The 14805-nt window shown below is 54.4% G+C and overlaps 2 protein-coding genes across 6 annotated transcripts; one reads left to right on the plus strand and one right to left on the minus strand.

The window, feature by feature from the left end:
* The first annotated feature begins 1427 nt into the window (after positions 1–1427).
* PPP1R15A (protein phosphatase 1 regulatory subunit 15A) lies at positions 1428–4897 on the plus strand. 2 transcript variants are annotated; one of them, XM_047712216.1, is made up of 3 exons: positions 1428–1651; positions 2351–4072; positions 4465–4897. In XM_047712216.1, exons 2-3 carry the CDS (start codon positions 2360–2362, stop codon positions 4810–4812), a joined length of 2061 nt encoding a protein of 686 aa, XP_047568172.1. In that variant the 5' UTR covers positions 1428–1651; positions 2351–2359; the 3' UTR covers positions 4813–4897. The 2 variants fall into 2 exon arrangements, with proteins under 2 accessions (XP_047568172.1, XP_047568173.1); XM_047712217.1 differs by having other exon boundaries at positions 1428–1630.
* Positions 4898–6253: 1356 nt separating this feature from the next.
* TULP2 (TUB like protein 2) lies at positions 6254–14334 on the minus strand. Of its 4 annotated transcripts, none has more exons than XM_047710640.1 (13): positions 14106–14334; positions 13778–13810; positions 13377–13428; positions 12827–12944; positions 12082–12219; positions 11703–11819; positions 10185–10306; positions 9030–9338; positions 7924–8036; positions 7294–7408; positions 7110–7208; positions 6699–6870; positions 6254–6413 (listed from the first exon to the last, which is right to left on the minus strand). In XM_047710640.1, exons 1-13 carry the CDS (start codon positions 14126–14128, stop codon positions 6280–6282), a joined length of 1545 nt encoding a protein of 514 aa, XP_047566596.1. In that variant the 5' UTR covers positions 14129–14334; the 3' UTR covers positions 6254–6279. The 4 variants fall into 4 exon arrangements, with proteins under 4 accessions (XP_047566596.1, XP_047566595.1, XP_047566593.1 ...); XM_047710639.1 differs by having other exon boundaries at positions 12818–12944; XM_047710637.1 differs by lacking the exon at positions 6254–6413 and having other exon boundaries at positions 6420–6870; positions 12818–12944.
* Positions 14335–14805: the final 471 nt, after the last annotated feature.

The raw sequence follows: 14805 nt of genomic DNA on the forward strand, positions 1-14805 counted from the left end.
CCCTGGTTCAGCTGCCCCCACCACCGATGGGAGGGGCAGGGGCCCCCTGACTCCTGGGTCCTTGCTGGACTGGGATTCCTGTTTGAAGAGGAGGAGCTGGGCCCCGACAACTCTGGGGTCCGGGTCACTGGCACCCTGAGGGAGGTAGCCAGGATCCTGGAACTAAAGGGGGCTCAGACTTCTGGGTCCCTGAAAAACTGTGAGCCTGGAGTCAGGACTCCTGAGTGGTTAGTGGAGCCGGGCATCTGGAAATGTGTTTTTGAGCCAGTGGATCCAGGTTTTCCAAGGAAGAGGGAGTGACCCTGAATTCCTGGATCATAGCGAGGGCAGAGTTAGGAGGCCATGGTCAAACATCTACCTGGGATCCAGGTGAGAATTGTGTTCTGGACTGAGGATGCCGCCGTCCAGAGGGAGACATGGTCCCTGGGCATATCCCGAGGAGCAAAATCATGGTAAAGGGGACGGGCCAGGGAATTGGGAGTGTGTCCCTGGGCCTGGTAAGTTTCCGTGGATTCTGCCCAGCCAGGATTTCAATTTGTGTATGAGCTTGCATTTTTTTTCTTTTTAAAAAGATATGTATGTATGTATGTATGTATGTATGTATGTATGTATGTATTTGACAGAGAGAGAGCGCGCACAAGCAGGGGAACAACAGTGGGAGACGGAGACGCAGGCTCTCCGCGCAGCAGGAAGCCTGACACAGGGCTCGATTCCAGGACCCCGGGATCATGACGTGGGCCAAAGCAGACGCTCAGCCAACGGAGCCTCCAGGCGCCCCTGTGTACGAGCTTTTGTATATGTCTCAAGTGGGTGAAACTTGTGCTTGAGTCCAGGAAAGGGAGTCTGAGTTTTTGGTTTCCAATGCACTCACCCAATATTTGTTGAGCACCTACTATGTGCTGGGCACTGAGGGGAAAAAAATTAGTGAGCAAAGCCAAGTGCCTGCCTTCAGGGTGCTTACATTCTTGTTCTCCTTTGCAATCCATCTAGACTCTGCTGTGGCCACTTCTTTGGGCACATGGCATTCCCAAGCCTCAGTTTCTCATCCGTGAAAATGGAATGTGAAAAAACAATGCTCTGCCCCACCAGGAAGGGAGCGGACCGGTAGTGACGGTGGGAGACTCTAGCCTGTGGCCTGCTTTTTAAATCCGGGCGGGAAGCCGGTTTCCCACCCGGAAAGGAGCTGGGAGAGCGCCCAGGCGGCGGAGGCAGTGCCCGCGTTTGATTGACAAGCTCGCTTATTTCGGGGCGTGGCCGCGTTCGGAAACGCCGCGGTGTCGTCACACAAAACCCTCGAATCTCCGCGAGAATTCCGACCTCACTTTCCCTTCCCCACCCCAACGCCCAGACGCCTGGGTTTCGAAACCCCGCCTCCCCTCGTGACGTCATCACACGCGGCCGCGTTGGCCTATAAAAGCCGTGCGGGGCGTCAGTTCCCGACCTCGCTGTGGATCACACCCGCCTACGACTGGAGCCCCGTATCCCTTCGTTGCGACAGTGCTCGCCCCCGCAGGTGATAACCTGAATCCCCGAGCCCGGCACCGGAGGGCGAGATGAACGCGCTGGCCTCCCGAGTCGTCCAGATCTGCGATCGCTGGTGGCAACACGAACCGGCCCTCCTGCCCCCAGGGTGAGGTGCAGCCCCGAGTCGGTGAGTGAGGGGTCCGAACGCCTGGTACCGCCCCCCCCCCCACACCGGCAGTTGGGGGCTGGGGATCAGACTCCTGGTCAGTGAAGAGGGAGTTTGCATTTCTGGGTACCGAGACAGGAGGGTTTGAGGCCGGGACCCCGGGGTCCTGAGGAACGAGGGCCTGGGAGCCCAGACTCCTATGTCTGGGATGAGGTGGGACAAGGACGCACTCCAGGGAGAAGGAAAGAGAAGAAATTGGGATCCTGGAGGCCTGAACCTGGCGAGAGGAGGGTTCTGGAAGCCGGACTCATGAGTCCCCGGTGGAATGGATGGAACCCTGCGGAGGTCTTAACTTTTGAGTCTCAGAGGGAGGAGAGCCTGATCTGTCGATCCTCAGGAGGATGAGAGAGCCAGGGACTAGGACCTTGTCCCCAAGGGGTCCAAGTAGAGGACCTGTATTCTCAGTTCTGGGGACTGGGACTTCTGGGTCTGAGAGAAGAGGCTAGGGGGCTGGCTCAGACTCCTAGGTATGGAGAGAAGAGAGGTGGGAACCACTGGGCCTCTGCTGGAGAGGGGAGTGGCAGGGATCAGCAAGGAATGTGGGACAGGAATCTCTTGTTGCTATTTGTGTTACTATTTCCGTTGCTATGACTCACAGTCATCCCTTGATGCTCTCCCCTACATGGCTTCTAAACTCTATTTCCTTTTGTTTATTTCCAGCCCAGACAGATGGCCCCAGGCCAAGTGCCCCATCATTGTGCCTCCTGGAGGGAAACCTACCCCTTTTTCCTCCTGTCCCCACTGATGGGCCTTCTCAGCAGGGCCTGGAGCCACCTGAGGGGCCCAGGACCTCCAGAACCCTGGCTGTTGGAAGCAGTAACCGAAGCCGATCAGGGAGAAACTGGCCTGGGGGGAGAAGCCAAGACATTTCCGGCCACCTGCCATTCCCTCTGGGTCAGACACTTTCAAGGGGAGACTGGAGACAGTGGAGCAGCTGAGGAGGATGGAGAAGCATTTTGGGAGGCCTGCCATGATTTAAAAGCCAACCGTCCTCCTCTTAAAGCCTGGGAACTTTCAGAAGATGATGACGAAGAGTGTGGTGGGGACCAAGCAGCCAGTGTCCCTAAAGAGCAAGGAGGTGAATTTAGAAATGGCCAGCCTGCTCCCCTGTTCCCCAGCCATCTAAGAACCCTGCAAGAACCTCGTGGAGAGGAGCCATCTGTGGAAGGAGGAGCTGCTGAAGATGAAATGGTCACGTTCTTCTCTTTTTCTCCATCACTCTGGGAGTGTGGTCCAGGGGAGGAGGAGGAAGAAGAAGCTGTACACAAAGAAGCTGCCAGAACACCTACTGCCCCTTTATCTCTGGGATCCAAGCCCAAAGCTCAGGTGTACTGTGCTGGAGAGGAAGGGGTTCAAGACAAAGAGGAAGAAAGAACAGAGAACAGAGAAGTCAGAAAGAGCCGTGTTTCCCCCTCATCTTCAGGCTTTCACCCCTGGGCCTGGGAGTGGTGTTCAGGAGAGGACACAGAGGAAGAAGATGAGGACAGTGATACAGGACCAGCTGAGGAGGAGGGAGAAGCTGAGGATCCCTGTTCCATCCCATCCACAAGTGCCCTCGTGAAGGCCTGGGTGTATCGACCAGGAGAGGACACAGAGGAGGAAGATGAAGACAGTGATATGGGACCAGCTGAGGAGGAGGGAGAAGCTGAGGATCCCTGTTCCATCCCATCCACAAGTGCCCTCGTGAGGGCCTGGGTGTATCGACCAGGAGAGGACACAGAGGAGGAAGATGAAGACAGTGATACAGGACCAGCTGAGGAGGAGGGAGAAGCTGAGGGTCCCTGTTCCATCCCATCCACAAGTGCCCTCGTGAGGGCCTGGGTGTATCGACCAGGAGAGGACACAGAGGAGGAAGATGAAGACAGTGATACAGGACCAGCTGAGGAGGAGGGAGAAGCTGAGGGTCCCTGTTCCATCCCATCCACAAGTGCCCTCGTGAGGGCCTGGGTGTATCGACCAGGAGAGGACACAGAGGAGGAAGATGAAGACAGTGATACGGGACCAGCTGAGGAGGAGGGAGAAGCTGAGGCCACAGATACGTTCTCAAGGGCCTGGGTATATAGACCAGAAGAGGACACAGAGCAGGAAGAGGATTCAGAAGCAGCTCACTCTGAGCCAAGTCCCTCCCTTCAAGCTCAGAGCGCCCTCCACAGGGGCTGGATATACCGGCCTAGAGAGGAGGACACGGGGGCAGGGGCAGTTGCTGAGGAGCGGGGAGAAGCTGAGCCCTGCCCCTTCCGAGTGGCCATCTATTTACCTGGAGAGAAGCTGCCACCTCCGTGGGCTCGTCCTCAGCTGCCCCTCCGACTGCGGAGGCGACTCAAGCCCATAGAAACCCCCACCCGGCATCCAGACCCTGAGACGCCCCTACAGTCGCGAAAGGTGGGTACTGAGGGCTCAGTTTCTCGAGTCTTAGGGAGGAGCTGGAACTCCTGGGCCTGGGGCGGGGGGTAGGAGGGCTGGATGCCTCAACTTCTGGGTCCCCCGCGTGTTGCAGACGGTTGCGTGTGAACTCCGTTGGGAGGGCTGCATTCACTGTAATGCAATCCTTTGCAAGAGGCTGGGGCCCCATGGGAAGGGGGAGCAGCTGTGGCTCAGGTCAGCTCCTGGCAACAGCTTCCGCCTGCAGTGAGTCACGTGGAGAATCCCGTGGGCCCCTGACTAGCGAGTGACTCAGACAACAAGCATTTTTGCGTCACTCATTTTTGTTTGGGTTCTCTCTCCCCCTCCCCCACCCCCGCCGCGGACACGCGTCTGTGCTGCTCCATCTCCAGGTTCGCTTCTCTGAGAAGGTCTCTGTCCATCTCCTGGCTGTCTGGGCAGGACCGGCCCAGGCCGCCCGCCGGGGACCCTGGGAGCAGCTCGCCCGGGATCGCAGTCGCTTCGCCCGGCGGATTGCCCAGGCCCAGGAGCAGCTGGGCCCCTGTCTCACCCCTGCCGCCCGGGCCAGGGCCTGGGCCCGCTGTGGGAATCCTACTTCCCTTCTGGCCGCCACACCTGCTGTCCCCCAGATCTCACCACTGTCCTCCATCCAGGCCACACCCTTGAGCCAAGTTGGGGCATCTCCCCCCACTCCTGTGTCCCCATCTCCTTGCCTGGACCTCAGTGGGAGGCGTGGCTAAGATCACGGAGTTCTGTGTTTCTACTAGTTATTTATTTTTGTGTGTCGTTTTATGATAAGAAATAAAACTTGCTGATTTGTAACAAGCAATGTCACCGTCACTGTGTGTACTAACCTGACAATAATCCACTACCCCGGGGATAAAGGCTTGTACGTCAATAGAGGACAAACTCTTATTTCCCAACATCCCTCAAATTTGCCTCTTCTTGTCCTAAGCTTCTTTTGAACTAAGGGCTGGTGGGTCTTTTTTTCTTTTCTTTTACTTATTAGAGAAGGGAGGTCAGAGGGAAAAGCAGACTCCCTATGGAGCTGGGAGCCTGATGTGGGACTCGATCCCAGGATTTCAGGATCATGACCTGAGCTGAAGGCAGTCGCTTAACCAACTGAGCCAGCAAGGTGCCCCAGGTCTTTTTTTTCTTTGGTATTGACCTAAATTTTATTAAACTTTCGACAGGTATCTCCCCAAGGGGACTGGGGGCTGGAATCCCTGATCTGTAGAAAAGGGTTCAATTCCAGTTTTCTGTGCCTCCCTTGAAAATACTTGTCCTCCCGCTGGCCTTTAAGTGCTGGCTGCTTGATGATTTCAGCAGTCCAATTTCACCTTCTTAAAGCCCTGTTCCATACTCTTCTTACCTATACAACTTGACTAACAATAGCACATGCCTTATAGGACTGTAAGAACCCCAAAGGAGTTCATATTTATTTATTTGCATTTTTAATAGGTTTTATTTTTAAGTAACCCCCACACCCAGCGTGAAGCTTGAACTCACAACCCTGAGATCAAGATTCCCAACGTTCTCCAACTGAGCCATCCAGGCATCCCAAGTTCATATTTAAAACAATGTTCGCCGAATAATAAATGTTAGGTAAGTGTAGCTAATCTTGTAATCATTCTCTCTCACCCATGCATGTCTTCAGTGACCCATGCCTGTCTTCAATGACCCATCCAAGTTCACGTCTCCAACTCAGAAGTCTTTTCTGACCCCATGAGATCTGTCCAGCAGCTGAAAGGCTCAAATACCTTGCCCCTCTCCAGTGGTTCCCCAGGCTCTGGCCACACTAGTCTCCTTTCATTTTCCCAAACCGATCGAGCCCCCTTTTCACCGTATGACCTTTGTATGAGCTGTGCCTACTCCCTGATGTTCCCGCCCCGACCCCTCTGGCCCTAGTTGCTCGTGATTTTTCAGACGTGGTGTGAAAATCACTTTTTTATAGATACCTTGATGTGACCCAGCTGACTTGTGCCTCCACACGCTTTTCTCCTTTGTAGCAAAGGAGCATTTTGATTTTTTGTTGCTGTTTAAGGCGCATCTCCCATGACCGTGAGTCCAGTGAAAGCACAGGACTGGCACGCAGGCAGAGTAGGATGTGTTGGTTATGAGTAAGGTAGTGCAAAAGGAGGCACGCGGGGGCCCTTCCTCCAAATGAGCAGGCACAGAAGCTGGTGAGGGCATGACATTTCATTGCATTACTCACATGCCAGCTTGCCATCGAAACTGGACAAGCAGATGGCAAAGGCTTGGAGCGGGCAAAGTGGGAAGCGGAAATCCATGGTGAACGTGTCTGGGGCCACGCGGCCGAACTGGAGCACCAGGTAGTCGGCTGAGGAGGGAGTCAGGAACTAAGGAAACCTAGCCCCACTCCTCAACTTCCTTATGCGGGTCTCTGAACTTCGAGATTACCACTTCTCAGAGGCTGTGCGACGCTCCCGCTAAGCCCAGAAACCCTGAGGGCCGTTTAAACTGCAGTTCCCAAGAGGCTTTGCAATAACGCGGACTCTGCCCTGCCTAGAAAAACGCTCAAGGGCTGATGGGGGAAGTAGTTCTCGTCTACTCATCCCTCGCCCTTCCCGCCCTGGCCCAGGTAAACCGGTTCCTAGGAGCTCACGGTCAACCGGATGCACGATCTGGAAGTTCTTGACCGAGGCCCGAGTGACTCGGCCGTGAAAATTGAGTACGTAGGCGCCGCTCTCGTCGCTCCACGACGGGGCTTTGTTTTGCAGCAGGACCAGCCCCTGACGGGCCCCCCGTTGGAGGCGACTCAGTAGCGACTCCTGTTCCTAGAAGATAAAGCAGGGGGCGTGGTTAAGCTACCACCACTGAACTTTTTTTCTTGGGATGCAGATTTTGCGTCCCTAATCTCTCTTCCTTGAGAAACACGGAAATCTGACAAACGCCCTCTGGCTTCACATATGACCACCTGCAAGCCATGGGCCCCCTTCTCCCTTAGGACCTAGGGCAGATCTCCCAGGCCTTCCTCCCCGATTGACCCAGAAATTCCCAACCTTAACCAACTCACGTTTTGAGGTTGGACACTGATTCTCTGGTTCTGGGCATCGATTTCTGGAATGATCACAGTCATTTTCCGGGGCCCTCGGAATCCCAAGACGTTGGTCTCCTGGAGGTATTTTGCTCCGGTTGGTCTGGCTCTTTCTCTCTCCCCACCGTCCTGCTTCATTCTCTCTTGTCTCCCAGACACTCACATAACACACAGCCCCCAGCTCCTCTCTGATCCGAGCGGTCTCCGGGATGAAATTCTTCCTTTCAGGATTCACCCCATTGTCAAAGATGGTGAACTTGGTGCCCAAGACATTAGATCTGCCCCAGGAGGGGAGTGGTCAGAGTAAAAATAATTACTGTTTTGCTGTACATTAAGTGCTTTCCCACATCGTGTCATCAACTCTTCCCATTAACCCTCTAGTTGGCACTTGGGTTCCGTGCTCCATGCATCTACAGTCCCAGCCCCTTCTGTTTCTTTGATGAGCCATGATTCTTAGTCTCCTGCCTTTTAGGCGCCTTCTTCCCCCTAAAATACAAGAATACTGCACACCACAGCCCTGCTCTATGGGAATTAGGAGTCCCACCCTCTTGCCACTCAATAAGTCAAACGTCTTAAACGTCAACCTCTGCTCCAAATCCCTTAGTTTTCTTATTTCCACCCCTGCTGGGGCTACCGCCTAAGATATACACAGCCCATCAATCTGTAAGAGGAAAGGTCCTAGAACAGGTGGAACTTGTGTTTGGTGGCCCGATTGTCCTCTCTCCCCCAACCCTCCCGGCACCCCCCGAGCCCTCCTGCCGCCTGTTTCCACACATATCAGGGCTCTGCCTACCTGACTTTGCCCACAAAGTTGTCCCCATCCCGAGACAGGTCTGTGGGGTCCAGGGAAATGAGGTAATTCGAGGTTTTGCTCCTTTTTCTCTTGCGCCCAGCCAGGAGGAAGTGCTGTGGGTAGGAAGATTGGCCCATCAGAATCAGTTTCTATTATCTGGCTAGGGTTAGGGGTCCAAGATTAAAAAAAAAAAAAAAAAAACGTGTCCCCAAGGCAGAGGAGAGGGTAATAGAGCAAAAAGTATCTCGAGCCTTGCTCTGGAAGATGTGGTTCTCACTGAAGGAAGTCATCAGCTGGGTCCAGAAGGGGAGCTTCACATCTTAATACCCCCCTCATTCCTTCCGCCACTGGGTCCTGGGTCAGGGCTGAGCCCTGGCAGCGTTGAGCCTAACTGTGGCAGGCTGGGTGGCTTTGGAGACTAGGAAGGAGCCTCCAGCGGGACTTTGGTAGGCATTTCATCAGGCAAACGCAGGTCTAGCGCTACTGATTAGGGGGAAACCCTCCCTTTGGAAGACTGCCTTGAGGAGAGGCCGCCAAGCCGCTGCGGAGGGGGAAACTGACCAGTTGAGAGGGGCAAACTGGCCAGTTGAGAGGGGCAAACTAGCCAGTTGAGAGGGGCAAACTGGCCAGTCGAGAGGGGCAAACTAGCCAGTTGAGAGGGGCGTGTTTGGCTCTAGACTAGGCAATCCGCGAGGGGAGGGGCTTGGTTCCTAGGGGGTGGGACTTATCCCAGGATTGGGGAGGGGCCTGATAGATTAGAAGGTTCAGCGAGAGGCCGAATTTGGACAAACGCAATGGGTCCAACACTTCGAGAGGGTGTGTAAGGGGTAAGGTTTTAGACTCTCAGACGGCGTGGCCTGACTTTGAGAAAGGTGGGCCCATCTCAAGAGTGGACGAGGCTTAGTTACGGGCTTGGTTAGGGCCTATGCTACCGCGAAAGCAGCCTAGTTCGGAGAACGGCAGGGTTTGGCGTTGGCGTTCAAAAGTCCTTGCTCAGTGTCATCATTGAGCAAGACCGCGATTCGTGGAAGTCTTGACCTCCCTCAGAATGGGGCGGGACTTGCCCCTGGGAGGTGGGGCTTGCTGGAGAGGAGGCCAGACCGCACCTTCCGGCCGTCGGCCGCCTCCAGGTAGAGATAGTAGAAAGGGAACATGCCCTTGTCTACGCCGCGCTTGTCGCGGCTGATGCGACACTGCATCGTGCGGCCGCGCAGCGCCGGCCGCAGTACATAAGCTTCCATGTCCTCTCCCAGCCGAGGGCCCGGCGCGCGGAGAGGCGCGCGGGGCGAGCTGCCCACATCACTGCTTCCCGCGCCGACCTCGCCTTCCGGGGTCTCGGACACCTCTTCGGCTGCCGGTGGGGAAGTCCTTACTGTAGACTCCGACTCCTCTTTCTTCCCTTCCAGGTCTTCGCCCTAGTCCACGCGCCATATTAAAATTGAGGCATGGTTCAGACCCGCCTCCACCGCAGCCTTACCAACTGCTGATTGGCCATGCCGGCGCAGGGTTACGCCCTCTCCCAACCATGTTTTCTGCCTATTGGTCAAACGTCTTAGCTACGTGCTGATTGGCCAGCACCTTCAAGGGGCCCACCCAGCCAAGCCTTCATCATCTGTTCATTGGTCACCACTAATAGCGACCCTCTGGAGCCACGCCCGCCCCATCTACAGATGGGAGAATCTCTTTTTTTTTTTTTTTTTTTTTTTATTTATCAGAGAGAGAGAGAGGAAGAGAGAGCGAGCACAGGCATACAGAGTGGCAGGCAGAGGCAGAGGGAGAAGCAGGCTCCCTGCCGAGCAAGGAGCCCGATGTGGGACTCGATCCCAGGACTCTGGGATCATGACCTGAGCCGAAGGCAGCTGCTTAACCAACTGAGCCACCCAGGCGTCCCCAGAGAATCTCTTTGAAAGCAGTCTGTTCAGCTAAAACCAGTGTTGTTTCGGTCTAGATAACATCTAACATGGCTCAGATCTCTGCAGCTGAAACTGTCTTACTCACTCAGAGTGAGTGCCAACTGGCCCTTCTCCAAAGCTCGCTGCCTTTCGGTGGGCTGGATTTTGATGTATGCTTACATCAATTTAAATCCTCCAGATTGACTTCATAAACGGTGCACACCCAGAGACACTGGTAGCCCAATCATAACAGGTTCCACCCACCAGCAAAAAGGGCCTCTGATTGGGCTGCAGAGTTTTAGAACCACCCTCTCTCGAGCTTGAGGCTAGCCCTCCGCTTACATCCTGATTGGCTGTGCCACCTCCTACCTTGTTGGAGGCCAAGTCTCCCCGTCCCAGGTCAGCATCCATCCCGGGGTTTGGTTGAGGAATGGGGGCCTCGTATTCATCTCCAACATCCTGGGGTTCACTCTCTTCCTCCGCACTGGCCCCTAAGGGGTGGAAAAAGCCAGAAAAAAAGACTGGTTCAGGGCACCTGGGTCCCAGGAGCTTAGGACCAGGTCACCAGTGCTGCTGGAAAAGGCCAGATATCCTGGGTTCCTGGCCTCTCCATATTACTCATGCCAGATCCTCCAGCTCCCCCATGTGCACGGTGTCTACACTGACTGAGAAGTCTCTCCCCTGGGTCTAAGGACAGGGGTGGGGTTAGAGTCCTCCCTTTACCTTGTCCCAAAGAGCTCATCCGAGAGATTGGCAACTAAAATGGGAGGGAGGAACGGGGTTTGGGGTGATAATCAAGGGCCCTGTTATTGAATCTCTGGTCATGTCATGAGAATAGAAGGAATTGTCATACAAGAAATAACAGTAACGAAGTACTGATGATGCTACAACATAGAGGGACATTAAAAACATGCTAATCAAAAGCAGTCAATCATGAAAGATCATATACTATGTTATTCTATTTCAAAGAAATGTCCAAACTGAGCGGGGGATGGGGTAACTGGGTGATGAGCATTAAGGAGGACACATGATGTGATGAGTACTGGGTGTTATACACAACTGATGAATTATTGAACTCTACATCTGAAACTAATAATGTACCATATATTGGCCAATTGAACTTAAATTTTGAAAAAAATAAATGAAGTGTCCAGAATAGGCAAATCTAAAGAGACAGTAAGTTAGTGGTTGCCTAGGGCTGGGAGAAATGAGATGTGGAGGGGAGGGTGTTGGGGGGGGGGGTGGCGTCACTGCTAAAAGGTACAGGGTTTCCTTTGGGATAATGATAATGTTCTTTTTTTTTTTTAAGATTTTATTTATTTATTTGACAGAGAGATCATAAGCAGGCAGAGAGGCAGGCAGAGAGAGAGGAGGAAGCAGGCTCCCTGCTGAGCAGAGAGCCTGATGTGGGGCTCGATCCCAGGACCCTGAGATCATGACCTGAGCCGAAGGCAGCGGCTTAACCCACTGAGCCACCCAGGCGCCGGATAATGATAATGTTCTAAACTTGATTGTGGTGATGGTTGCTTGTCTCTGTAAATATACTAGAAATCATGGAATTGTAAGCTTGAAATGAGTAAATTGTATGATATGTGAAATATATTTCAATAAAACTGTTACAAGAGGGGCGCCTGGATGGCTCAGTCGTTAAGCGGCTGCCTTCAGCTCAGGTCATTGTCTCGGGGTCCTGGGATCAAGCCCTGCATTGGGCTCCCTGCTCAGCGGGAAGCCTGCTTTTCCCTCTCCCTCTGATTGTGTTCCCTCCCTCACTGTGTGCTTCTCTCTCTGTGTATCAAATAAATAAAATCTTTAAAAAACAAAACTGTTACAAGAAAGGGGGCCATATGGACCAGGGAACCGGATTCCACCCAGCGTCCCCGAAATTACCAGGTCGTTGGTGGGCTGGCCAACCCCTGCGTCGAGTCCCTGGAGGCTCTTTATAAGGAGGTGGAGAAGTGGGGACATCCTCCACGGAAACTTCCTCCAACTCTGGATCGGAACTGTCTGGCAGCCAGGAGAAGGAAAGGGACTAGAGATCAGGATTTCAGGAGGTTGGGGAGGTGGAAAAGGGGCCTGGAGATTGAGATTCCTGAGTGTTGGAGAAGGAGTAGTTTCAGGATCTGGATTCCTCGGTGTGAGGGATGACAGGGCCCCTGGGGTCCTGGACTCCTGGCTTCTTTGGAGAGCAAGGATTGAGATTCCAGACTCCTGGATTCTGGTGTGAGTGTAGTTCTAGGGTATAGGCGGCCCAAGGACTCGAGATTACCTCCTTCTGTCGGCGATGCCAGTGGGCCACGCTCACCGCTGCCATCTCCACCGCAGCTCACGATGCCCAGGGCACTGTGGACACCAGAGCGCAGGTGTGCCTCTGGCACGTTTTCCTGGAGGAAAGGGTTCCCAAGGCCTGGGAGAAGGTGCAGCGAGGCCCATTAACACTATGTACAAATTCCAGTCCTCTGCGAAGAGCCGCTCTCTCAATGACTCCCAGACCGCCCTGAGCGACTCCCTGCGTGACCGCCCAAACCCCGGAGACCCAAGCAGAACGCAAAGTCCATCCTAAGGCTCAAGCAAGCACATCCCTGCGGCTAACTCCGTGCCTGCACGATCGCACACGCAGCTCTCGGTCTCTCCAGGACCTGTCTTGAAATGATCCAGGCCTCGGCCCCCACGCGACCCCGGGGCTTTGTTAATTCCAGCCTCCACTCTCCGGAATTGAGTCCCTGCCTTTCTGCCTTTTCCAGGGCTGCCCCCTCCCCCGCCCGGATACAGCCCCGGCTCTCGCGCCCCACCCTCTAGTTGCACCGGGCTCCGCCCCCGCGCTCTCCTTGCTCCGCCCCTGAGCTCTCCCGGGTCCTGCTCCCCGGTGCCCGAGGGCCCGGTACGGGTCTCATCAGGACTCCGCTTGGACCCTCCCCTCTCGGCCCTTGGGGCCCGGTCCCAAACTCCCGCAGACCCCTCCCTCTGGGCCTAGGCTCCTGCCCGACACTAGAACTTTTCCTCACCGCTGTCACCCGCGAGGCGCTCCTCCCGTCGCCATGGTCGCCGGGGCCACAGGGAAGCGTCGGGATTGGCCTGAACCATGAGGGGCTCTTGGCGCTTCCGCCGCTGCTTCTTCTCAAAGAGCCGTCTCTGCCGAGTGTAAAACGGGGGTGTGGGGACCAGGAACAGAACGGGAAGACGGGGCGAAGGAGGGCCTGGGGTAAGGGGAGGCATGCCTGGAGGGGAGTCCTGGAGTCCAGGCTCTCAGTCCCTCATCTCCTATTTCCTTGGATCCAGGAGTCCTGGCACCCCGTCAGGTCCCCCAGGACCTAGAAGTCCTGCGCTCCAGAACCCTTGTTCCTTAGAAATGTTGCATTCTCATCACCAAGGTCTGCTTCTTTAGGATCTCCAATTCCTATTTTCTCATTTCCCAGTTGCAGACTTGAGGCTCGGAGAGAGCCAAGGAGGGCCAGGAGTCCCAGAACAAGTCCTGGGGTGGTGCTCCTGGAAGCTTTGGAAGACCGAAGGGTGGGGGTGCGGGATGGGGGGCTTGGGGGGTGTCAGGACTCCTTGGCATAGTACCTGTTGTTCCAGCTTCTGCAGCCTCATGGCGATGAGCTCATCCCCCAGCACCCTGAGAGAGGTGCAGGCTCATGGTGATAACAAGCAGGGCACCCCAGCTGCCCCAAAGCCCCTCCTTCCCTTCCTTCTTGCCCAACTTCGGGTTCTGAGCACTCATGAGGTCACAGAAGGAGCAGAACCTCAGTCTGTCCCACCAGTTCTGAAACTCTTTTTCCCCAGCACTGGCCTGTCTAGAATGTAGGATGCAGGAGTCCAGACCCCCAGCCCCTTACTGCAAGGCTGACGGTGCTGAACTTGCAAACATGGTCATAAAGCCATGAAGTGAGTGTGGGCATAATCAAACCTTAAGCCCCTCCTGCACCCCCATTTCGATCCTTGCCCATCCTGTTGCCCCCACTCACTCTTTCTTCCATGTGTCATTCTCCTGAGACATTCTGGAGAAGCAAGAATGAAGAATCAGGACACAGACCCAAGATCCCAGTGGACTCCACCCTCCAACACCTGATCTTAAGCTTTAAAATTTTCTCCTGGACCCAAGCAGCCTGAATTCTAGCACCTCCTCCATCAGGGATCCAGCAGCCTGTTTCCAGCTTTCATGACTTCGATGGGCCCAGGAATCCAGTTCTCTCTCCCTCCAAATAGCTAACTCTCCTTTATGCAGGCATGGGAACTTAGGACTCTTGGCCCCAAACACTCGACCCCTGTTGACCCCAGGTGGCCAGCACCCACCTGCCTGGGATGGGGCAGCTCATCTCCTTGTGCCTGCGGAGGCTTTTCACATTCACACTTTGGTACCTTGCCTCTCTGGCCAATTTCTAAACATACCTAACTCTCTCTTTAGCTGGGGACCTAATCTCTGGGTCTCTGGGAATTAAGCAGGCAAAGAAAGAGGGCTCAGAGGGAGGGGGGGATTCCCACTGGGACCTGCCCTTATCCCCTCCCTCCTGGCCCCTCACACTCCACTTCCAACAAAGCAATGACCCTTGACCTCCACTACAGCTAGGCAACCCTGCTCCGGGGTTCTGAAATGGAAGGGAGTGGAAGGTGTTCCTTAAAGGGACCCAAGAGAGCCGGCATCTCTGGGTAGCTCTACTACACACACACGTGTGTGTGTGTGTGTGTGCGCACAACACGCGCATGTGTATATATGCACACACGTATGTGTACATGCATGTGTACACACGTATGTGTATACGCATATATACATGTATACGTATATGTATATACATGTGTATATGGGGTATACATGTATGTGTCTTATATTGGATGTACATGGCTTATTATTAGATATATATATCTCCATCTATCTCATATATTATATGTTAGAAATTTATAAGATGACTTGTGCCAATTGCTACCGATCTGTAACTCGCAGCCACTTCTTGTGGAAAAATAGATGCGGAAAACCACAACTGCCAGTAGGCGGAGG

Source organism: Lutra lutra, chromosome 17 (genome assembly GCF_902655055.1).
Source record: "Lutra lutra chromosome 17, mLutLut1.2, whole genome shotgun sequence".
Taxonomy (NCBI): Eukaryota; Metazoa; Chordata; class Mammalia; order Carnivora; family Mustelidae; genus Lutra; species Lutra lutra.

Bases quoted from the DNA above. Each gene is read 5' to 3' on its own strand.
- PPP1R15A (XM_047712216.1), top strand. From the start codon at position 2,360: ATGGCCCCAGGCCAAGTGCCCCATCATTGTGCCTCCTGGAGGGAAACC. The intron at 4,073-4,464 runs GTGGGTACTGAG...CTCCATCTCCAG, and splicing joins CGCCCCTACAGTCGCGAAAG to GTTCGCTTCTCTGAGAAGGT.
- TULP2 (XM_047710637.1), bottom strand. From the start codon at position 14,128: ATGAGCTGCCCCATCCCAGGCAG. The intron at 10,307-11,702 runs GTAATTTCGGGG...TCCACCCCTTAG, and splicing joins GCCAGCCCACCAACGACCTG to GGGCCAGTGCGGAGGAAGAG. The intron at 9,339-10,184 runs GTAGGAGGTGGC...CGCGTGGACTAG, and splicing joins GAGACTTGGCCTCCAACAAG to GGCGAAGACCTGGAAGGGAA.